At 40.4% G+C, this 24,985-nt stretch overlaps 1 protein-coding gene across 4 annotated transcripts in view; it reads right to left on the minus strand.

Annotated features, from left to right (window-relative positions):
• The window catches only part of TMLHE (trimethyllysine hydroxylase, epsilon), an 86,471-nt gene that overhangs the window by 34,259 nt on the left and 27,227 nt on the right, over positions 1–24,985 (minus strand). For 3 of the 4 annotated variants that reach the window (XM_043570432.1, XM_043570435.1, XM_043570433.1), the window contains exon 3: positions 3,248–3,424. The exons of the other annotated variant lie outside the window; for it this stretch is intronic. In XM_043570432.1, coding sequence (XP_043426367.1) covers positions 3,248–3,424 — 177 coding nt within the window. The remainder of the gene's footprint in view (positions 1–3,247; positions 3,425–24,985) is intronic. 4 annotated transcript variants of the gene reach the window in all.

Raw genomic sequence — 24,985 nt, forward strand, 5'->3', positions numbered from 1 at the left:
ATTTGAGGTCTTTCTATAATTTGGTTATTGTTGATAATGCTGCTGTAAACACTGGGATGCATGTGTCCCTTCAAGTCAGTATTTTTGTGTCCTTTGGGTAAATTCCTAAGTGCAAATGCTGGGTCATAGGATAGTTCTATTTTTAATTTTTTTGAGGAACCTCCATACTGTTTTCCAGAGTGGCTGCACCAGTTTGCATTCCCACCAACAGTGTAAGAAGGTTCCTCTTTCTCCACATCCTCGCCAGTACCTGTTGTTTCTTGTGTTGTTGATTTTAGCCATTCTGACAGGTGTGAGGTGGTATCTCATTGTAGTCTTGATTTGCATCTCCCTGATGATGAGTGATGTTCAGCATCTTTTCATGTGTCTGTTAGCCATCTGTATAGACATATTTTTTAAATGCAAGGGTTACCAAACTATGGCCCACAGGCCAAATCTGCCTGGCAGTTGTCTTTATCACACCTGTTTTGGAACACATGATACTCACTTGGTTACATATTGAGTATGTCTGCTTTCACCCTACTACTGAAGAATTGAATAGCTGAACAGTTGTGACAGAGACTGTACAGCTAGCAAAACCTAAAAGTTTTTACTATCTGGCCTTTTACAGAATATTTGCTGACTCATGCTTTAACGATCTGCCTGTTCACTTCTTTCTCACATTTTTCTATTGAAATACTAGTGCTTTTCTTTACAAACTGGCAATAAAATACCTTATACATTAATAGGTTTTTCAGTCTCTGTAATGCATGTTGCAAATGTTTTGCATAGAAATAAACCTTTCTATGGCACGGTTTTTTTTTTTACTATAGAGAAATCAGTAGTCAAAAGTATTGATTGTAAATATTGTTTCCTCCAAAGCTTTTTTCTTTTCACTTTTTATTTTGAAATAATTATAGATTCACAGGAAGTTGCAAGGAAATGCTTTTATTCAGTAAATAAATTCAGTAGTTGCAGGATACAAAATTAATATACAGAAATCTATTGTGTATCTATACATTAATAATAAAGTAGCAGAAAGAAAAGTTAAGAAAACAATCCCATTTACAATTGAACTGAAAAGAATGAAATACTTAGGAATCAATTTATCCAATGAGATGAAAGGCCTATACTGTGAAAAGTATGAGACATGAATGAAAGAAATTGAACAACAACAACAAAAAGCGGAAAGTAATCCAATACTCATGGATTGGAAGAATTAATATTGTTAAAATGTCGATACTACCCAAACCAATCTACAGATTCAATGTAATCGCTATCAAAATACCAACAGTATTTTTCACAGAACTAGAACAAATAATCCTAAAGTTTGTATGAAACCACAAAAGACCCTGAATAGCCAAAGTAATCCTGAGAAAGAAGAGCAAAACTGGAGGTATCACAACCCCAGATTTCAAGATATACTACAAAGTTGTAATAATCAAAACAGTGTGGTACTGGCACAAAATAGACATTTAGATCAATGGAACAGAATAGAGAGCCCAGAAATAAGCTCATGAATATATGGTTAATTAATCTTCAACAAAAGAGGCAAGAATATGCAATGGGAAAAAGACAGTTTCTTCAACAAATGATGTTGGGAAAATTGGAGAGCAACGTGCAAAAAAATGAAACTGGACCACTTTCTTACACCACACACACACACACACACACACACACACACACCAAACTCAGGATGGATTAAAGACCTAAATGTAAGACCTGAAACCATAAAAATCCTAGAAGAGAACAAAGGGAGTAACTTCTTTGTCATCGGCCATAGCAACCTTCTTCTAGATATGTCTCCCAAGGCAAAGGAAATAAAAGCAAAAGTAAACTATTGGGACTACATAAAAATAAAAAGCTTCTGCACAGCAAAGGAAACCATCATCAAAACAAAAAGGCAATCTGGTGAATAGAAGATATTTGCAAATGATATGTCCTATAAGGGGTTAATATCCAAACTATATTAAGAACTAACAAAATTCAACATCAAAAAGCAAATAATCTGATTAAAAACAGAGAACCTGAATAAACATTTTTCCAAGAAGACATCTAGATGGTCAAAAGACACATGAAAAGATGCTCAAAACCTCTCATCATCAAGGAAATGCAAATGAAAACTACAATGAGATATCACCTACACATGTCAGAATGGCTAGCATCAAAAAGATAAGAAATAACAAGTGTTGTCGAAGATGTGGAGAAAAGGGATCACTTATGCAGTGTTGGCAGGAATGTAAATTGATGCAGCCACTGTGGAAAACAGCTTTGTGGTTCCTCAAAACATTAAAAATAGAAATACCATCCCACCTAATAATTCCACTGTTGGGTATTTACTCAAAGAAAACACTAATTTGAAAAGATACATGCACCCCTATATTTGTTGCAGCATTATTTACAATAGCCAAGATAGGGAGGCAGCCCAAGTGACCACTGATAGATGAATGGATAAAGAAGATGAGATATATAGACACACAATAGAATGTTATTCAGCCATAAAAAATGAGATCTTGCCATTTGCAACAACATGAATGGACCCAGAAGGTATTTGTTAAGTGGAATAAGTCAGACAGAAAAAGACAAATACCATATAATTTCACTTATATGTGGAATCTAAAAAACAAAACAAACGAACAAAAAACCAGTTTCTCAAATACAAGATAGCAAATACAAACTGGTGGCTGCCAAGGGGGAGGAGGAGGGGCAAAGTAGGTGAAGGGGATTAAGAGGTACAAACTTCAGTTATAAAGTCAACAAGCCACAGAGATGAAAAGTATGGCGTAGGGAATATACAGTCAATAATACGGTAATAACGTTGTATGGTCTTGGATGGTGATTACATGTATGGTGAGCACTGAGTAATGTACAGAATTGTCAAATCAATGTTATACACCTGAAACTAAGAAGATATTTTATGTTAATTATACGTCAATAAAAAAATAGAATTCTCGGGGTGCCTGGGTGGCGCAGTCGGTTAAGCGTCCGACTTCAGCCAGGTCACGATCTCACGGTCCGGGAGTTCGAGCCCCGTGGCAGGCTCTGGGCTGATGGCTCAGAGCCTGGAGCCTGTTTCCGATTCTGTGTCTCCCTCTCTCTCTGCCCCTCCCCCGTTCATGCTCTCTGTCCCAAAAATAAATAAACGTTGAAAAAAAAATTAAAAAAAAATATATAATTCTCTGTTTTGGAATGAGGCAAACCAGTTTTTGCAAAATAATTGTTCCTTAGAAGAATACTCCAATGAAGGCAAAGTCTGTTGTCTACTCACAAGTGAAAAAGAGTGTGGTCTCATCCAGACGAATGGTCTTTGGCTTGATGCATAAATCTACACTGGCAGTGTCCAGGCTGCGCTGGTGGGTCTTGGAGTTGTAGCAAGATGCTGAGCGGCAGTGGTCTCGAAGCCACACATAATCAAAGCGCATCACGGTGTTTGCATACTGCAGTTCTAGGGGAAAGCATTCTTTCAGATTATTTAATGTATTATTTTACAAAAAGAGATAATTATTTATTGAGGAAAACTTAAAAACAATCAATAGTCAGAAAACTTCCTTCAAAAAGTTTTCTACCAAGAAACAAGCAAGAGCAATGAGAGGAACACGAGCCTCTCAGATAGAAAACATCCTATACAATCTCTAGAATTAAAACAGTGACGTTGGGATAGGCAGAGCAGATAAAACAACACATGCATATAAAATGTCCAAAAATACACCTAAATATAGGAACTTGGTATCTAATAAACTGATAGTTATACACTGGGGAAATAATGACTTTTAAAATAAATGGCGTTTGGACAACTAGGTAGCCATTTGGAAAAAAAGACAATATTGGGTCCATAACCATATTGTCACCAGTCTCCAAGATAAACTCAAAACATATCAGAGTTCTAAATTTGGAAAAGGAGGAGAGGAGAGAAGATGGTGGCATAGGAGGACGCTGGGCCCACCTCGTCCTGCTGATCCCTTAGATTCCACCCACATCTGCCTAAATAACCCAGAAAACTGCTGGAAGACTAGCAGAACGGACTCTATGGAGCCAAGCGTAGACGAGAGGCCCACGGAAGAGGGTAGGAAGGGTGGAGAGGTGGTGTGTGCTACAGGGACTGGCGGGAGGGAGCCAGAGGTGGAGGGGCAGCCCCGCCCCCCCGGCAAGGCAGAGCCCCCAAGTCTGGCTTGCAAAAGCAGAGGGACCAGAATCTGTGAGTTCTGACAGCCAGCGGGACTTAACATGTGGAATGTTAAAAGTCAGCAGCTCTGCTCGGAGAGCGGGAGAGCGAGAGGACACGGGGAGGGAGAGTTGTTGAGCTCCGGAAGACAGAGCTCAGCTCGGCAGGGAACAAAGGTGCTGGCAAGCGCTATATCCCTCTCCCATCCCCCAGCCAAAATTCCAAAGGGAACCAGTTCCTGTCACCAAACTTGCTGGCACCACGCAAACACCCAACGCTGTGCTTCTGTGGACCCATCCCTCCGACAGGTCTGCCTCCCTCCCGGTGCTGCAGGGCCTCTCCCACAGGGGACCACCTATAGCGAAGCAAGCTAAGCCTGCCCCTCCTGCCCCTGTGCACTTTGTGGATCCACCCCGGATAATACGCCAGATCCCATCAAAGCAGCACCACAAGCCTGGCCGTGTGCAAATAGCCCAGACAGGGGCCACACCACTCCACAGTGAGTCCTGCCCCTGGGAGAGGGGAAGATAAGGTACACACCAGTCTGACTTTGGCCCCAGCAGTGGGCTGGGGCCAGACATTGGGTCTGACTGCGGCCCTGCCCACCAACACAAGTTTCTCAGGACAGCACAGGGGAGGTGACCTGCAGTTTGGAGCCACCCCAGGGACTACCCAAAATGACAAATGGAAGAATTCTCCTCAAAAGAAACTAGAGGAAGTAGCCACAGCTAACTAATTGATCAAAAAAGATTTAAGCAATACAATGGAACAAGAATTTAGAATAATAGTCATAAAATTAATCGCTGGGCTTGAAAAAAGCATAGAGGACAGCAGAGAATCTATTGCTACAGAGAATAAGGGACTAAGGAATAGTCATGAGGAGCTAAAAAATGCTATAAATGAGGTGCAAAATTAAATGGAGGCGACCACAGCATGGATTGAAGAGGCAGAGAGAATAGGTAAATTATTTTTTTTTCTTTTTTCTTTTTTATGAAATTTATTGACAAATTGGTTTCCATACAACACCCAGTGCTCATCCCAAAAGGTGCCCTCCTCAATACCCATCACCCACCCTCTCCTCCCTCCCACCCCCCATCAACCCTCAGTTTGTTCTCAGTTTTTAACAGTCTCTTATGCTTTGGCTCTCTCCCATTCTAACCTCTTTTTTTTTTCCTTCCCCTCCCCCATGGGTTCCTGTTAAGTTTCTCAGGATCCACATAAGAGTGAAACCATATGGTATCTGTCTTTCTCTGTATGGCTTATTTCACTTAGCATCACACTCTCCAGTTCCATCCACGTTGCTACAAAAGGCCATATTTCATTTTTTCTCATTGCCACGTAATATTCCATTGTGTATATAAACCACAATTTCTTTATCCATTCATCAGTTGATGGACATTTAGGCTCTTTCCATAATTTGGCTATTGTTGAGAGTGCTGCTATGAACATTGGGGTACAAGTGGCCCTATGCATCAGTGCTCCTGTATCCCTTGGATAAATTCCTAGCAGTGCTACTGCTGGGTCATAGGGTAGGTCTATTTTTAATTTTCTGAGGAACCTCCACACTGCTTTCCAGAGTGGCTGCACCAATTTGCATTCCCACCAACAGTGCAAGAGGGTTCCCGTTTCTCCACATCCTCTCCAGCATCTATAGTCTCCTGATTTGTTCATTTTGGCCACTCTGACTGGCGTGAGGTGATACCTGAGTGTGGTTTTGATTTGTATTTCCCTGATAAGGAGCGACGCTGAACATCTTTTCATGTGCCTGTTGGCCATCCGGATGTCTTCTTTAGAGAAGTGTCTATTCATGTTTTCTGCCCATTTCTTCACTGGGTTATTTGTTTTTCGGGTGTGGAGTTTGGTGAGCTCTTTATAGATTTTGGATACTAGCCCTTTGTCCGATGTCATTTGCGAATATCTTTTCCCATTCCGTTGGTTGCCTTTTAGTTTTGTTGGTTGTTTCCTTTGCTGTGCAGAAGCTTTTTATCTTCATAAGGTCCCAGTAATTCACTTTTGCTTTTAATTCCCTTGCCTTTGGGGATGTGTCGAGTAAGAGATTGCTACGGCTGAGGTCAGAGAGGTCTTTTCCTGCTTTCTCCTCTAAGGTTTTGATGGTTTCCTGTCTCACATTTAGGTCCTTTATCCATTTTGAGTTTATTTTTGTGAATGGTGTGAGAAAGTGGTCTAGTTTCAACCTTCTGCATGTTGCTGTCCAGTTCTCCCAGCACCATTTGTTAAAGAGGCTGTCTTTTTTCCATTGGATGTTCTTTCCTGCTTTGTCAAAGATGAGTTGGCCATACGTTTGTGGGTCTAGTTCTGGGGTTTCTATTCTATTCCATTGGTCTATGTGTCTGTTTTGGTGCCAATACCATGCTGTCTTGATGATGACAGCTTTGTAGTAGAGGCTAAAGTCTGGGATTGTGATGCCTCCTGCTTTGGTCTTCTTCTTCAAAATTCCTTTGGCTATTCGGGGCCTTTTGTGGTTCCATATGAATTTTAGGATTGCTTGTTCTAGTTTCGAGAAGAATGCTGGTGCAATTTTGATTGGGATTGCATTGAATGTGTAGATAGCTTTGGGTAGTATTGACATTTTGACAATATTTATTTTTCCAATCCATGAGCAGGGAATGTCTTTCCATTTCTTTAAATCTTCTTCAATTTCCTTCATAAGCTTTCTATAGTTTTCAGCATACAGATCCTTTACATCTTTGGTTAGATTTATTCCTAGGTATTTTATGCTTCTTGGTGCAATTGTGAATGGGATCAGTTTCTTTATTTGTCTTTCTGTTGCTTCATTGTTAGTGTATAAGAATGCAACTGATTTCTGTACATTGATTTTGTATCCTGCAACTTTGCTGAATTCCTGTATCAGTTCTAGCAGACTTTTGGTGGAGTCTATCGGATTTTCCATGTATAATATCATGTCATCTGCAAAAAGCGAAAGCTTGACTTCATCTTTGCCAATTTTGATGCCTTTGATTTCCTTTTGTTGTCTGATTGCTGATGCTAGAACTTCCAGCACTATGTTAAACAGCAGCGGTGAGAGTGGGCATCCTTGTCGTGTTCCTGATCTCAGGGAAAAAGCTCTCAGTTTTTCCCCATTGAGGATGATGTTAGCTGTGGGCTTTTCATAAATGGCTTTTATGATCTTTAAGTATGTTCCTTCTATCCCAACTTTCTCAAGGGTTTTTATTAAGAAAGGGTGCTGGATTTTGTCGAAGGCCTTTTCTGCATCGATTGACAGGATCATATGGTTCTTCTCTTTTTTTTTGTTAATGTGATGTATCACGTTGATTGATTTGCGAATGTTGAACCAGCCCTGCATCCCAGGAATGAATCCCACTTGATCATGGTGAATAATTCTTTTTATATGCTGTTGAATTCGATTTGCTAGTATCTTATTGAGAATTTTTGCATCCATATTCATCAGGGATATTGGCCTGTAGTTCTCTTTTTTTACTGGGTCTCTGTCTGGTTTAGGAATCAAAGTAATACTGGCTTCATAGAATGAGTCTGGCAGTTTTCCTTCCCTTTCTATTTCTTGGAATAGCTTGAGAAGGATAGGTATTATCTCTGCTTTAAACGTCTGGTAGAACTCCCCTGGGAAGCCATCTGGTCCTGGACTCTTATTTGTTGGGAGATTTTTGATAACCGATTCAATTTCTTCGCTGGTTATGGGTCTGTTCAAGCTTTCTATTTCCTCCTGATTGAGTTTTGGAAGCGTGTGGGTGTTCAGGAATTTGTCCATTTCTTCCAGGTTGTCCAATTTGTTGGCATATAATTTTTCATAGTATTCCCTGATAATTGTTTGTATCTCTGAGGGATTGGTTGTAATCATTCCATTTTCATTCATGATTTTATCTATTTGGGTCATCTCCCTTTTCTTTTTGAGAAGCCTGGCTAGAGGTTTGTCAATTTTGTTTATTTTTTCAAAAAACCAACTCTTGGTTTCGTTGATCTGCTCTACAGTTTTTTTAGTTTCTATATTGTTTATTTCTGCTCTGATCTTTATTATTTCTCTTCTTCTGCTGGGCTTAGGCTGCCTTTGCTGTTCTGCTTCTAGTTCCTTTAGGTGTGCTGTTAGATTTTGTATTTGGGATTTTTCTTGTTTCTTGAGATAGGCCTGGATTGCAATGTATTTTCCTCTCAGGACTGCCTTTGCTGCGTCCCAAAGCGTTTGGATTGTTGTATTTTCATTTTCGTTTGTTTCCATATATTTTTTAATTTCTTCTCTAATTGTCTGGTTGACCCACTCATTCGTTAGTAGGGTGTTCTTTAACCTCCATGCTTTTGGAGGTTTTCCAGACTTTTTTCTGTGGTTGATTTCAAGCTTCATAGCATTGTGGTCTGAAAGTAAGCATGGTATAATTTCAATTCTTGTAAACTTATGAAGGGCTGTTTTGTGACCCAGTATATGATCTATCTTGGAGAATGTTCCATGTGCACTCGAGAAGAAAGTATATTCTGTTGCTTTGGGATGCAGAGTTCTAAATATATCTGTCAAGTCCATCTGATCCAATGTCTCATTCAGGGCCCTTGTTTCTTTATTGACCGTGTGTCTAGATGATCTATCCATTTCTGTAAGTGGTGTATTAAAGTCCCCTGCAATTACCACATTCTTATCAATAAGGTTGCTTGTGTTTATGAGTAATTGTTTTATATATTTGGGGGCTCCGGTATTCGGCGCATAGACATTTATAATTGTTAGCTCTTCCTGATGGATAGACCCTGTAACTATTATATAATGTCCTTCTTCATCTCTTGTTACAGCCTTTAATTTAAAGTCTAGTTTGTCTGATATAAGTATGGCTACTCCAGCTTTCTTTTGGCTTCCAGTCGCATGATAAATAGTTCTCCATCCCCTCACTCTCAATCTAAAGGTGTCCTCAGGTCTAAAATGAGTCTCTTGTAGACAGCAAATAGATGGGTCTTGTTTTTTTATCCATTCTGATACCCTATGTCTTTTGGTTGGCGCATTTAATCCATTTACATTCAGTGTTATTATAGAAAGATACGGGTTTAGAGTCATTGTGATGTCTGTATGTTTTATGCTTGTAGTGATGTCTCTGGGACTTTGTCTCACAGGGTCCCCCTTAGGATCTCTTGTAGGGCTGGTTTAGTGGTGACAAATTCCTTCAGTTTTTGTTTGTTTGGGAAGACCTTTATCTCTCCTTCTATTCTAAATGACAGACTTGCTGGATAAAGGATTCTTGGCTGCATATTTTTTCTGTCTAGCACCCTGAAAATCTCGTGCCAATTCTTTCTGGCCTGCCAAGTTTCAAAAGAGAGATCAGTCACGAGTCTTATAGGTCTCCCTTTATATGTGAGGGCACGTTTACCCCTTGCTGCTTTCAGAATTTTCTCTTTATCCTTGTATTTTGCCAGTTTCACTATGATATGTCGTGCAGAAGATCGATTCAAGTTACGTCTGAAGGGAGTTCTCTGTGCCTCTTGGATTTCAATGCCTTTTTCCTTCCCCAGTTCAGGGAAGTTCTCAGCTATGATTTCTTCAAGTACCCCTTCAGCACCTTTCCCTCTCTCTTCCTCCTCTGGGATACCAATTATGCGTATATTATTTCTTTTTAGTGTATCACTTAGTTCTCTAATTTTCCCCTCATACTCCTGGATTTTTTTATCTCTCTTTTTCTCAGCTTCCTCTTTTTCCATAACTTTATCTTCTAGTTCACCTATTCTCTCCTCTGCCTCTTCAAGCCGAGCTGTGGTGGTTTCCATTTTGTTATGCATTTCGTTTAAAGCGTTTTTCAGCTCCTCGTGACTGTTCCTTAGTCCCTTGATCTCTGTAGCAAGAGATTCTCTGCTGTCCTGTATACTGTTTTCAAGCCCAGCGATTAATTTTATGACTATTATTCTAAATTCACTTTCTGTTATGTTATTTAAGTCCTTTTTGATCAGCTCATTAGCTGTTGTTATTTCCTGGAGATTCTTCTGAGGGGAATTCTTCCGCTTGGTCATTTTGGATAGTCCCTGGCGTGGTGAGGACCTGCAGGGCACTTCCCCTGTGCTGTGGTGTATAACTGGAGTTGGTGGGCAGGGCCGCAATCGGACCTGATGTCTGCCCCCAGCCCACCGCTGGGGCCACAGTCAGACTGGTGTGTGCCTTCTCTTCCCCTCTCCTAGGGGCGGGATTCACTGTGGGGTGGTGTGGCTCGTCTGGGCTACTTGCACCCTGCCAGGCTTGTGATGCTGGGGATCTGGCGTATTAGCTGGGGTGGGTAGGCAAGGTGCTCGGGGGCAGGAGGGGCAGGCTTAGATCGCTTCTCCTTAGGTGATCCACTTCAGGAGGGGCCCTGTGGCAGCGGGAGGGAGTCAGATCCGCTGCCGGAGGTTTGGCTCCGCAGAAGCGCAGAGTTGGGTGTTTGCGCGGAGCGAGCAAGTTCCCTGGCAGGAACCGGTTCCCTTTGGGATTTTGGCTGGGGGATGGGCGGGGGAGATGGCGCTGGCGAGCGCCTTTGTTCCCCACCAAACTGAGCTCTGTTGTCAGGGGGCTCAGCAGCTCTCCCTCTGGTTGTCCTCCAGCCTTCCCGCTTTCCGAGCAGAGCTGTTAACTTATGACCTCCCAGACGCTAAGTCGCGCTTGTTGTGGGAACACAGTCCGTCAGGCCCCTCCGCTTTTGCAAGCCAGACTCGGGGGCTCTGCTTGGCCGGCGAGCCGCCCCTCCGCCCCGGCTCCCTCCCGCCAGTCCGTGGAGCGCGCACCGCCTCGCTGCCCTTCCTACCCTCTTCCATGGGCCTCTCGTCTGCGTTTGGCTCCGGTGACTCCGTTCTGAGAATAGGTAAATTAGAAGATAAAATTATGGAAAAAGAGGAAGCTGACAAAAAGAAAGATAAAAAAAAATTCAGGAGTATGAGGGGAGATTCCGAGAAATAAGTGATGCAATCAAGCAGAACAATATCCGTATAATAGGAATTCCAGAAGAGGAAGAGAGAGAGAAAGGGGCTGAAGATGTACTTGAACAAATCATAGCTGAGAACTTCCTTGATCTGGGGAAGGAAAAGGCATTGAAATCCAATAGGCACAGAGAACTCCCTTGAGGCATAGCTTGAATCGATCTTCTGCATGACATATCATAGTGAAACTGGCAAAATACAAGGATAAAGAGAAAATTCTGAAATCAGCTAGGGATAAACAGGCTCTAACCTACAAAGGGAGACCCATAAGACTAGTGGCAGACCTATCTACTGAAACTTGGCAGGCCAGAAAGGAATGGCAGGAGATCTTCAATGTGATGATGAACAGAAAAAACATGCAGCTGAGAGACCTTTATCCAGCAAGTCTGTCATTCAGAATAGAAGGAGAGTAAAGGTCTTCCCAAACAAACAAAAACTGAAGGAATTCATCACCACCAAACCAGCCCTACAAGAGATCCTAAGGGGGATTCTGTGAGTAAAATGATGCAACGACCACAATGTACCAGAGATATCACTACAAGCATGGAACCTACAGACATCACAATGACTCTAAACCCGTATCTTTCAATAATAACACTGAATGTAATGTAAATGGACTAAATGCTCCAACCAAAAGACATAGGGTATCAGAATGGATAAAGAAACAAGACCCATCTATTTGCTGTCTACAAGAGACTCATTTTAGACCTGAGGACACCTTCAGATTGAAAGTGAGGGATGGAGAACTATTTATCATGCCACTGGAAGTCAAAAGAAAGCTGGAGGAGCCGTACTTATATCAGACAAACTAGACTTTAAATTAAAGGTTGTAACAAGAGATAAAGAAGGGCATTATATAATAATCACAGGGTCTATCCATCAGGAAGAGCTAACAATTATAAACATCTATGCGCCAAATACAGGAGCCCCCAAATATATAAAACAATTAATCACAAACATAAGCGACCTTATCGGTAAGAATGTGGTAATTGAAGGGGACTTTAATACTCCACTTACACTAATGGATAGATCATCTAGACACAGGATCAATAAAGAAACAAGGGCCCTGAACGATATCAGATGGACTTGACAGATATATTAAGAACTGTGCATCTCAAAGTAACAATATACTTTCTTCTTGAGAGCACATGGAACATTCTCCAAGATAGATCACATACGGGTCACAAAACAGCCCTTAATAAGTATAAAAGAATTGAGATCATACCATGCACACCTTTAGACCACAATGCTATGAAACTTGAAATCAACCACAGGAAAAACTCTGGAAAACCTCCAAAAGCATGGAGGCTAAAGAACACCCTACTAAAGAATGAATGGATCAACCAGACAATTAGAGAAGAAATTAAAAAACATATGGAAATAAATGAAAATGAAAATACAACAATCCAAATGCTCTGGGATGCAGTGAACGCAATCCTGAGAGGAAAATACATTGCAATCCAGGCCTATCTCAAGAAACAAGAAAAATCCCAAATACAAAATCTAACAGCACACCTAAAGGAAATAAAAGCAGAACAGCAAAGACACCCCAAATCCAGCAGAAGAAGAGAAATAAAGATCAGAGCAGAAATAAACAATATAGAATCTAAAAAAACCTGTAGAGCAGATCAATGAAACCAAGAGTTGGTTTTTTAAAAAAATAAACAAAATTGAAAACCCCCTAGCCAGAATTCTCAAAAAGAAAAGGGAGAGGACCCAATTAGATAAAATCATGAATGAAAATGGAAATATTACAACCAATCCCTCAGAGATACAAACAATTATCAGGGAATACTATGAAAAATTATATGCCAACAAACTGGACAACCTGGAAGAAATGGACAAATTCCTAAACTCCCACACACTTCCAAAACTCAAATGGGAAGAAATAGAAAATTTGAACAGACCCATAACCCGCGAAGAAATTGAATCAGTTATCAAAAATCTCTCAACAAATAAGAGTCCAGGACCAGATGGCTTCCCTGGGGAATTCTACCAGACATTTAAAGCAGAGATAATACCTATCCTTCTCAAGCCGTTCCAGAAAATAGATAGGGAAGGAAAACTTCCAGACTCATTCTATGAAGCCAGCATTACTTTGATTCCTAAACCAGACAGAGATCCAGCAAAAAAAGAGAATTACAGGCCAATATCCCTGATGAATATGGATGGAAAAATTCTCAATAAGATACTAGCAAATCAAATTCAACAGCATATAAAAATAATTATTCACCATGATCAAGTGGGATTCATTCCTGGGATGAAGGGCTGGTTCAACATTCGCATATCAATCAATGTGATACATCACATTAATAAAAGAAAAGATAAGAACCATATGATCCTGTCAATCGATGCAGAAAAGGCCTTTGACAAAATCCAGCAACTTTCTTAATAAAAACCCTCGAGAAAGTCGGGATAGAAGGAACATACTTAAAGATCATAAAAGCCATTTATGGAAAGCCCACAGCTAATATCATCCTCAATGGGGAAAAACTGAGAGCTTTCCCCCTGAGATCAGGAACACAACAGGGATATCCACTCTCACCACTGTTGTTTAACACAGTGTTGGAAGTTCTAGCATCAGCAATCAGACAACAAAAGGAAATCAAAGGCATCAAAATTGGTAAAGATGAAGTCAAGCTTTCGCTTTTTGCAGATGACATGATATTATACATGGAAAATCCGATAGACTCCACCAAAAGTCTGCTAGAACTGATACATGAATTCAGCAAAGTTGCAGGATACAAAATCAATGTACAGAAATCAGTTGCATTCTTAATGAAGCAACAGAAAGACAAATAAAGAAATTGATCCCATTCACAACTTCACCAAGAATCATAAAATACCTAGGAATAAACGTAACCAAAGATGTAAAAGATCTGTATGCTGAAAACTATAGAAAGCCTTTGAAGGAAACTGAAGAAGATACAAAGAAATGGAAAAACATTCCGTGCTCATTGATTGGAAGAATAAATATTGTTAAAATGTCAATACTACCCAAATCCATCTACACATTCAATGCAATCCAAGTCAAAATTGCACCAGCATTCTTCTAGAAGCTAGAAAAAGTAATCCTAAAATTTGTATGGAATCACAGAAGACCCTGAATAGCCAAAGTAATATTGAAGAAGAAGACCAAAGCAGGAGGCATCACAATCCCAGACTTCAGTCTCTACTACAAAGCTGTAATCATCAAGACAGTATGGTATTGGCACAAAAACAGACACATAGACCAACGGAATAGAATAGAGACTCCAGAAATGCAGTTGCATGGCCAACTAATGTATGGCCAACTAATCTTTGACAAAGCAGGAAAGAGTATCCAACGGAAAAAAGACAGTCTCTTTAACAAATGGTGTTGAGAGAACTGGACAGAAACATGCAGAAGAATGAAACTAGACCAGTTTCTTACAACCATTCACAAAAATAAACTCAAAATGGATAAAGGACCTAAATGTGAGACAGGAAACCATCAAAACCCTAGAGGAGAAAGCAGGAAAAAAAACCTCTCTGACCTCAGCTGCAGCAATTTCCTACTTGACACATCTCCAAAGGCAAGGGAATTAAAAGTAAAAATGAACTATTGGGACGTCATGAAGATAAAAAGCTGCTGCACTGCAAAGGAAACAATCAACAAAACTAAAAGGCAACCAATGGAATGGGAAAAGATATTTGCAAATGACATATCAGACAAAGGGCTAGTATCCAAAATCTATACAGAACTCACCAAACCCCACACCCAAAAAACTAATAACCCAGTGAAGAAATGGGCAGAAAACATGAATAGACACTTCTCTAAAGAAGATATCCAAGGGGAGGGTGGGTGATGGGTATTGAGGAGGGCACCTTTTGGGATGAGCACTGGGTGTTGTATGGAAACCAATTTGACAATAAATTTCATATATTGAAAAAAAAATAAAGTTTTATAGGAGAGGAAAAAAAGAAGATATCCAGATGGCCAACAGGCACACGAAAAGATGCTCAACGTCACTCCTCATCAGGGAAATACAAATCAAAACCACACTCAGATACCACCTCACGCCAGTCAGAGTGGCTCAAATGAACAAATCAGGAGACTATAGATGCTGGCGAGGATGTGGAAAAACGGGAACCCTCTTGCACTGTTGGTGGGAACGCTAACTGGTGCAACCGCTCTGGAAAACAGTGTGGAGGTACTTCAAGAAATTAAAAATAGATCTACCCTATGACCCAGCAATAACACTGCTAGGAATTTATCCAAGGGATACAGGAGTGCTGATGCATAGGGGCACTTGTACCCCAATGTTTATAGCAGCACTGTCAACAATAGCCAAATTATGGAAAGAACCTAAATGTCCATCAACTAATGAATGGATAAAGAAATTGTGGTTTATATATACAATGGAATACTACATGGCAATGAGAAAGAATGAAAAGAAAATACTACATGGCAATGAGAAAGAATGGTCTTTTGTAGCAACGTGGATGGAACTGTAGAAATGCAAGTGAAATAAGTCATACAGAGAAAGACAGATACCATATGTTTTCACTCTTATGTGGATCCTGAGAAACTTAACAGAAGACCATGGGGGAGGAGAGGGGAAAAAAAAGTTAGAGAGGGAGGGAGCCAAACCATAAGAGACTCTTACAAACTGAGAATAAACTGAGGGTTGATGGGGGTTAGGAGGGAGGGGAAAGTGGGTGATGGGCATTGAGGAGGGCACCTGTTGGGATGAGCACTCGGTGTTGTATGGAAACCAAGTTGACAATAAATTTCATATTAAAAACAATAAATAAATAAAAATTAAAAAAAAATTTAAGAAAAAATATTGGAAAAGGAAACCACTGAAGTATTTTAAAAGGAAACACAGGTGGGTAGAGGTTATAAAGGAGGTACTTATACTATTCTTTCAACTTTTCTGTCAGTTTGAAGTTAAACCAAAATAAAAAGTTGCCAAAAAATTAAAGACTTTCCTATATACTGGGTTACTAATATAGGAAAGGTAAATGAAAACGAGATCAAATTTGTTAGAGGAACAAAAAGTATAATGCAGCTGGAAATAAGCAAAAATGTGGAAGACCGCTTACAGAGAAATATGCTCAAAGAGAGGCAGATTCAATAATGAAAAGATACAAATTCTCCAACAAATTAATGCACAAAATTCCATGTACTTCCAGTCCAAATTCACATGGAAATTTTCATGTACTGGACAGGCTAATTCCAAAATTCATATTCAGGATTAATAAACTTATAATTTTGAAAAAGAAGAAAGGCAAGGGGGTAACTGTCTTACAAAATACAAAAAACATATATAAAGCTACAGTCATGTAAAAAGTATGATATTTGAAAAAAAAACAAAGAGGGAGGGAAACCATAAGTGACTCTTAACTCTTATAGAGAACAAGCTGAGGGCTGCTGGAGGGAAGGTGGGTAGGGGATGCACTAGATTTGGGATGGGGATTAAGGAGGGCACTTGTAATGAGTACTGGGTGTTGTATGTAAGTGATGAATCACTAAATTCTACTGCTGAAACCAATATTACACTATATGTTGACTAACTAGAATAAAAAAAAAAGTATGGTATTTGTGCAGAATAGATGAACAGGTTAAGGGAACATAATAGAGTTTCAAAACAGCCCCAAGTATACATGGAAATATGTTTATGTTAAAGGTGTCATTTCATAAGAGTAGAGAAAAGATATATTATTCAATAACTAGTTTTGGAGAAAAAGAATATTTGACAAATTTGACTCTGGATTCATATCATTCAAAACAGTAAATTACTGATATATCAAAATATAAAAAAATAAAATTGTTATACAGTGACAATCTTGAGGTAGGAATGGCCATTTTAATATATATGAAAATCATAAAAGATAAATTTGTCTATATGAAAAGAAACCTGTTTTGCAAACAATATAAAAAAACAATGTTAAGTGGCAAGTTCCTGACCTACCTAGGATCCATGGAATAATAAAATTGTGTGTATGTGTGGGTAGTCCTACATTTTTCCATTGAGAGGATCCATAGCTTTCTATAGAATTCCTATGCAATTCATAAGCTAAAAATATTGAGAACCCTGTCCTTGAAGTGACAAAAGTGATTAACTTCATTCAGATGGGTCATTACACTGAGCTAATCCAGGATGTGACAAGTAGCCTGGGGGTCACATAGAGCCTGTAGCCTGTTTTCATACATCTTGCAAGATAAGAATGGTTTTTACATTCTAAAAATGTTGTAAGACAAAAACAAAACAAAGAAGACCATGAAACAGATATGTACATGACCCATAAAGCCAAAAATATTTACTATCTGGCCCTTTACAGAAAGTGTTTGTTGGCTCCCAAAATAATTCATAGCCATAAAATCGTTTATCCCCTTCTCTTCCACTTCTGGTGATTTCACAGGACTTGCTAATATCACCAACTCAATAACTTTTTAAACATTTTCTCTCAACCAACCCTTCCTTGTACTCTATGAGACAGTCCATATAGGCCAATATGCCATCTTCTCTGCAGCCTTTAAGTTCTTGTACATGCAGCTCCCTCTGACTGGAACATTTATCCTCACCTTGTCACCCCTCTTTCCTTGCCTAAATCATATTCCGTATTCATGACTCAGTTCACAGGTTATATCTTATAAGCAGTCATATGTAACTCCTCAGTTTGGGTCAGGTACTTCTCCTCTTTGTTCTTACAGCACCCTATATATCGCCTAAAAGCATTTATCATGCTGTCTTATAATGGTCTACAGGTTTGTCTTTACCAAAGACTAGGAGCACCTTTAATATACTGAATGTGCCTTCTTCATCACTGCATGCTTAGCACTTATCACAACGTCTAGCTTCTAGACGTTGTGCCCATTAAATGTCTGTTGAGGAAATCAATAAGCAGTGCTGAAGCTGCCTTACTGGTAACTCCAATATAGGTTACACATCAGAAATGAGAAGGATCCTCTCATTGAAATGACCTCTATGAATGACCTTCTCTTGCTCTGTTCAACATCTAGTAATCTTGACTACTACCTGCCATACATATACTGTTTTCAGTTCAGGAGTTGCTAGGCACATACAGTATGGTAGTAGAATCCTATGTCCTATGTGGCTAGACTTCTCTCTTGCAAGCTCCAGAACATCCCCTACATTTTAGTTTAATTGCTGTGCTTATTGTCCATCTTCCCATGACTGAGTTCATTCTCGTCTTTGCCCTTACCATTTATCTGCTTGAAAGTATAAGCTCCGAGGGGCGGCAAGATGGCGGCTTAGGAGGACGCTGGGCTCACCGCACGTCCTGCTGATCACTTAGATTCCATCTACACCTGCCTAAATAACCCAGAAAACCGCCAGAGGATTAGCAGAACAGAGTCGCCGGAGCCAAACGCAGACGAGAGGCCCACGGAAGAGGGTAGGAAGGGCGGCGAGGCGGTGCGCGCTCCACGGACTGGCGGGAGGGAGCCGGGGCGGAGGGGCGGCTCGCCGGCCAAGCAGAGCCCCCGAGTCGGGCTTGCAAAAGCGGAGGGGCCGGGCGGACTGTGTTCCGACAGCAAGCGCGACTTAGCATCTGGGAGGTCAGAAATTAACAGCTCTGCTCGGAAAGCGGGAAGGCTGGAGGACAAAGGGAGGGAGAGCTGCTGAGCCCCCTGACAACAGAGCTCAGTTTGGTGGGGAACAAAGGCGCTCGCCAGCGCCATTTCCCCCGCCCATCCCCCAGCCAAAATCCCAAAGGGAACCGGTTCCTGCCAGGGAACTTGCTCGCTCCCCAAACACCCAACTCTGCGCTTTGGCGGAGCCAAACCTCCGGCAGCGGATCTGACTCCCTCCCGCTGCCACAGGGCCCCTCCTGAAGTGGATCACCTAAGGAGAAGCGAGCTAAGCCTGCCCCTCCTGCCCCCGAGCACCTTGCCTACCCACCCCAGCTAATACGCCAGATCCCCAGCATCACAAGCCTGGCAGGGTGCAAGTAGCCCAGACGAGCCACACCACCCCACAGTGAATCCCGCCCCTAGGAGAGGGGAAGAGAAGGCACACACCAGTCTGACTGTGGCCCCAGCGGTGGGCTGGGGGCAGACATCAGGTCTGACTGCGGCCCCGCCCACCAACTCCAGGTATACACCACAGCACAGGGGAAGTGCCCTGCAGGTCCTCACCACGCCAGGGACTATCCAAAATGACCAAGCGGAAGAACTCCCCTCAGAAGAATCTCCAGGAAATAACAACAGCTAATGAGCTGATCAAAAAGGATTTAAATAATATAACAGAAAGTGAATTTAGAATAATAGTCATAAAATTAATCGCTGGGCTTGAAAACAGTATACAGGACAGCAGAGAATCTCTTGCTACAGAGATCAAGGGACTAAGGAACAGTCACGAGGAGCTGAAAAACGCTTTAAACGAAATGCATAACAAAATGGAAACCACCACAGCTCGGCTTGAAGAGGCAGAGGAGAGAATAGGTGAACTAGAAGATAAAGTTATGGAAAAAGAGGAAGCTGAGAAAAAGAGAGATAAAAAAATCCAGGAGTATGAGGGGAAAATTAGAGAATTAAGTGATACACTAAAAAGAAATAATATACGCATAATTGGTATCCCAGAGGAGGAAGAGAGAGGGAAAGGTGCTGAAGGGGTACTTGAAGAAATCATAGCTGAGAACTTCCCTGAACTGGGGAAGGAAAAAGGCATTGAAATCCAAGAGGCACAGAGAACTCCCTTCAGACGTAACTTGAATCGATCTTCTGCACGACACATCATAGTGAAACTGGCAAAATACAAGGATAAAGAGAAAATTCTGAAAGCAGCAAGGGGTAAACGTGCCCTCACATATAAAGGGAGACCTATAAGACTCGTGACTGATCTCTCTTTTGAAACTTGGCAGGCCAGAAAGAATTGGCAAGAGATTTTCAGGGTGCTAGACAGAAAAAATATGCAGCCAAGAATCCTTTATCCAGCAAGTCTGTCATTTAGAATAGAAGGAGAGATAAAGGTCTTCCCAAACAAACAAAAACTGAAGGAATTTGTCACCACTAAACCAGCCCTACAAGAGATCCTAAGGGGGACCCTGTGAGACAAAGTCCCAGAGACATCACTATAAGCATAAAACATACAGACATCACAATGACTCTAAACCCGTATCTTTCTATAATAACACTGAATGTAAATGGATTAAATGCGCCAACCAAAAGACATAGGGTATCAGAATGGATAAAAAAACAAGACCCATCTATTTGCTGTCTACAAGAGACTCATTTTAGACCTGAGGACACCTTTAGATTGAGAGTGAGGGGATGGAGAACTATTTATCATGCGACTGGAAGCCAAAAGAAAGCTGGAGTAGCCATACTTATATCAGACAAACTAGACTTTAAATTAAAGGCTGTAACAAGAGATGAAGAAGGACATTATATAATAGTTACAGGGTCTATCCATCAGGAAGAGCTAACAATTATCAATGTCTATGCACCGAATACCGGAGCCCCCAAATATATAAAACAATTACTCATAAACATAAGCAACCTTATTGATAAGAATGTGGTAATTGCAGGGGACTTTAATACACCACTTACAGAAATGGATAGATCAACTAGACACACGGTCAATAAAGAAACAAGGGCCCTGAATGAGACATTGGATGAGATGGACTTGACAGATATATTTAGAACTCTGCATCCCAAAGCAACAGAATATACTTTCTTCTCGAGTGCACATGGAACATTCTCCAAGATAGATCATATACTGGGTCACAAAACAGCCCTTCATAAGTTTACAAGAATTGAAATTATACCATGCTTACTTTCAGACCACAATGCCATGAAGCTTGAAATCAACCACAGGAAAAAGTCTGGAAAACCTCCAAAAGCATGGAGGTTAAAGAACACCCTACTAACGAATGAGTGGGTCAACCAGGCAATTAGAGAAGAAATTAAAAAATATATGGAAACAAACGAAAATGAAAATACAACAATCCAAACGCTTTGGGACGCAGCAAAGGCAGTCCTGAGAGGAAAATACATTGCAATCCAGGCCTATCTCAAGAAACAAGAAAAATCCCAAATACAAAATCTAACAGCACACCTAAAGGAACTAGAAGCAGAACAGCAAAGGCAGCCAAAGCCCAGCAGAAGAAGAGAAATAATAAAGATCAGAGCAGAAATAAACAATATAGAAACTAAAAAAACTGTAGAGCAGATCAACGAAACCAAGAGTTGGTTTTTTGAAAAAATAAACAAAATTGACAAACCTCTAGCCAGGCTTCTCAAAAAGAAAAGGGAGATGACCCAAATAGATAAAATCATGAATGAAAATGGAATGATTACAACCAATCCCTCAGAGATACAAACAATTATCAGGGAATACTATGAAAACTTATATGCCAACAAATTGGACAACCTGGAAGAAATGGACGAATTCCTGAACACCCACACGCTTCCAAAACTCAATCAGGAGGAAATAGAAAGCTTGAACAGACCCATAACCAGCGAAGAAATTGAATCGGTTATCAAAAATCTCCCAACAAATAAGAGTCCAGGACCAGATGGCTTCCCAGGGGAGTTCTACCAGACGTTTAAAGCAGAGATAATACCTATCCTTCTCAAGCTATTCCAAGAAATAGAAAGGGAAGGAAAACTTCCAGACTCATTCTATGAAGCCAGTATTACTTTGATTCCTAAACCAGACAGAGACCCAGTAAAAAAAGAGAACTACAGGCCAATATCCCTGATGAATATGGATGCAAAAATTCTCAATAAGATACTAGCAAATCGAATTCAACGGCATATAAAAAGAATTATTCACCATGATCAAGTGGGATTCATTCCTGGGATGCAGGGCTGGTTCAACATTCGCAAATCAATCAACGTGATACATCACATTAACAAAAAAAGAGAGAAGAACCATATGATCCTGTCAATCGATGCAGAAAAGGCCTTCGACAAAATCCAGCACCCTTTCTTAATAAAAACCCTTGAGAAAGTCGGGATAGAAGGAACATACTTAAAGATCATAAAAGCCATTTATGAAAAGCCCACAGCTAACATCATCCTCAACGGGGAAAAACTGAAAGCTTTTTCCCTGAGATCAGGAACACGACAAGGATGCCCACTCTCACCGCTGCTGTTTAACATAGTGCTGGAAGTTCTAGCATCAGCAATCAGACAACAAAAGGAAATCAAAGGCATCAAAATTGGCAAAGATGAAGTCAAGCTTTCGCTTTTTGCAGATGACATGATATTATACATGGAAAATCCGATAGACTCCACCAAAAGTCTGCTAGAACTGATACAGGAATTCAGCAAAGTTGCAGGCTACAAAATCAATGTACAGAAATCAGTTGCATTCTTATACACTAACAATGAAGCAACAGAAAGACAAATAAAGAAACTGATCCCATTCACAATTGCACCAAGAAGCATAAAATACCTAGGAATAAATCTAACCAAAGATGTAAAGGATCTGTATGCTGAAAACTATAGAAAGCTTCTGAAGGAAATTGAAGAAGATTTAAAGAAATGGAAAGACATTCCCTGCTCATGGATTGGAAAAATAAATATTGTCAAAATGTCAATACTACCCAAAGCTATCTACACATTCAATGCAATCCCAATCAAAATTGCACCAGCATTCTTCTCGAAACTAGAACAAGCCATCCTAAAATTCATATGGAACCACAAAAGGCCCCGAATAGCCAAAGGAATTTTGAAGAAGAAGACCAAAGCAGGAGGCATCACAATCCCAGACTTTAGCCTCTACTACAAAGCTGTCATCATCAAGACAGCATGGTATTGGCACCAAAACAGACACATAGACCAATGGAATAGAATAGAAACCCCAGAACTAGACCCACAAACGTATGGCCAACTCATCTTTGACAAAGCAGGAAAGAACATCCAATGGAAAAAAGACAGCCTCTTTAACAAATGGTGCTGGGAGAACTGGACAGCAACATGCAGAAGGTTGAAACTAGACCACTTTCTCACACCATTCACAAAAATAAACTCAAAATGGATAAAGGACCTAAATGTGAGACAGGAAACCATCAAAACCTTAGAGGAGAAAGCAGGAAAAGACCTCTCTGACCTCAGCCGTAGCAATCTCTTACTCGACACATCCCCAAAGGCAAGGGAATTAAAAGCAAAAGTGAATTACTGGGACCTTATGAAGATAAAAAGCTTCTGCACAGCAAAGGAAACAACCAACAAAACTAAAAGGCAACCAACGGAATGGGAAAAGATATTTGCAAATGACATATCGGACAAAGGGCTAGCATCCAAAATCTATAAAGAGCTCACCAAACTCCACACCCGAAAAACAAATAACCCAGTGAAGAAATGGGCAGAAAACATGAATAGACACTTCTCTAAAGAAGACATCCGGATGGCCAACAGGCACATGAAAAGATGTTCAGCGTCGCTCCTTATCAGGGAAATACAAATCAAAACCACACTCAGGTATCACCTCACGCCAGTCAGAGTGGCCAAAATGAACAAATCAGGAGACTATAGATGCTGGAGAGGATGTGGAGAAACGGGAACCCTCTTGCACTGTTGGTGGGAATGCAAATTGGTACAGCCGCTCTGGAAAGCAGTGTGGAGGTTCCTCAGAAAATTAAAAATAGACCTACCCTATGACCCAGCAATAGCACTGCTAGGAATTTATCCAAGGGATACAGGAGCACTGATGCATAGGGCCACTTGTACCCCAATGTTCATAGCAGCACTCTCAACAATAGCCAAATTATGGAAAGAGCCTAAATGTCCATCAACTGATGAATGGATAAAGAAATTGTGGTTTATATACACAATGGAATATTACGTGGCAATGAGAAAAAATGAAATATGGCCTTTTGTAGCAACGTGGATGGAACTGGAGAGTGTGATGCTAAGTGAAATAAGCCATACAGAGAAAGACAGATACCATATGGTCTCACTCTTATGTGGATCCTGAGAAACTTAACAGGAACCCATGGGGGAGGGGAAGGAAAAAAAAAAAAGAGGTTAGAATGGGAGAGAGCCAAAGCACAAGAGACTGTTAAAAACTGAGAACAAACTGAGGGTTGATGGGGGGTGGGAGGGAGGAGAGGGTGGGTGATGGGTATTGAGGAGGGCACCTTTTGGGATGAGCACTGGGTGTTGTATGGAAACCAATTTGTCAATAAATTTCAGAAAAAAAATATAAATAAAAATAAAATAAAATAAAAAAAAAAAAAAAAAAAAAAAAAAAAAGTATAAGCTCCCCTAATTAAATGACCATCTTTTCCTTCAAAATCTGGCTACAAATTCATTTATTCAAGGAAGCTTCCTTGAACAACCCTACATTTTCTTTGAAATTAAGTATTTGGTAGGTAACAACTTAATGTGCATTTGCATATGGCATAAGGTATTCATACTTCTTACATTTATTTACTTACGTTTCTTGGATACCACATCTTACATCTTGGGTCTCTAGAAATTCTCAGCTATACACAAAATTGACACTAAACAAATGTTTCTTAACTAGGCCAAAATGTCAATACAGAAAAGAAACTTGGGATTCATCTTAACTCATCTTTCTCATAATCTGCATTTGATCGATCACCAAGGTGTGCTGCTTCTACCTCCTAAATCTTTTTAAAATCTATATGACCTTTCCACTCCTTTCTCATGCCACATTTAGGCAACCACTGTCTTTCACCGTGGGCCTCCACAAAGAGATTTTTAAAATCGGAGTTGTGAAATCAGATTGTATTTTGGAAAGAGTGTTCTAGTTTTTGCTCAACAGGGCAAGACAATGCTGTAATCATACTGGTAGGATAGTTGTTCCCTTGCTCTTCTGAAACTCATGCTGTCCTATATGACTCTACCCTTCTTCATTACTCTAGTCAAATATCTCCTGAGCCCCTCTATTTTTAAATAAATAAATAAAGATCATTTTACTGCCATCCCTCTCCTGTCAGCATTCTTAACAACTTCATCACCATTAATTGTAA

Source organism: Prionailurus bengalensis, chromosome X (genome assembly GCF_016509475.1).
Source record: "Prionailurus bengalensis isolate Pbe53 chromosome X, Fcat_Pben_1.1_paternal_pri, whole genome shotgun sequence".
NCBI classification, from domain to species: domain Eukaryota; kingdom Metazoa; phylum Chordata; class Mammalia; order Carnivora; family Felidae; genus Prionailurus; species Prionailurus bengalensis.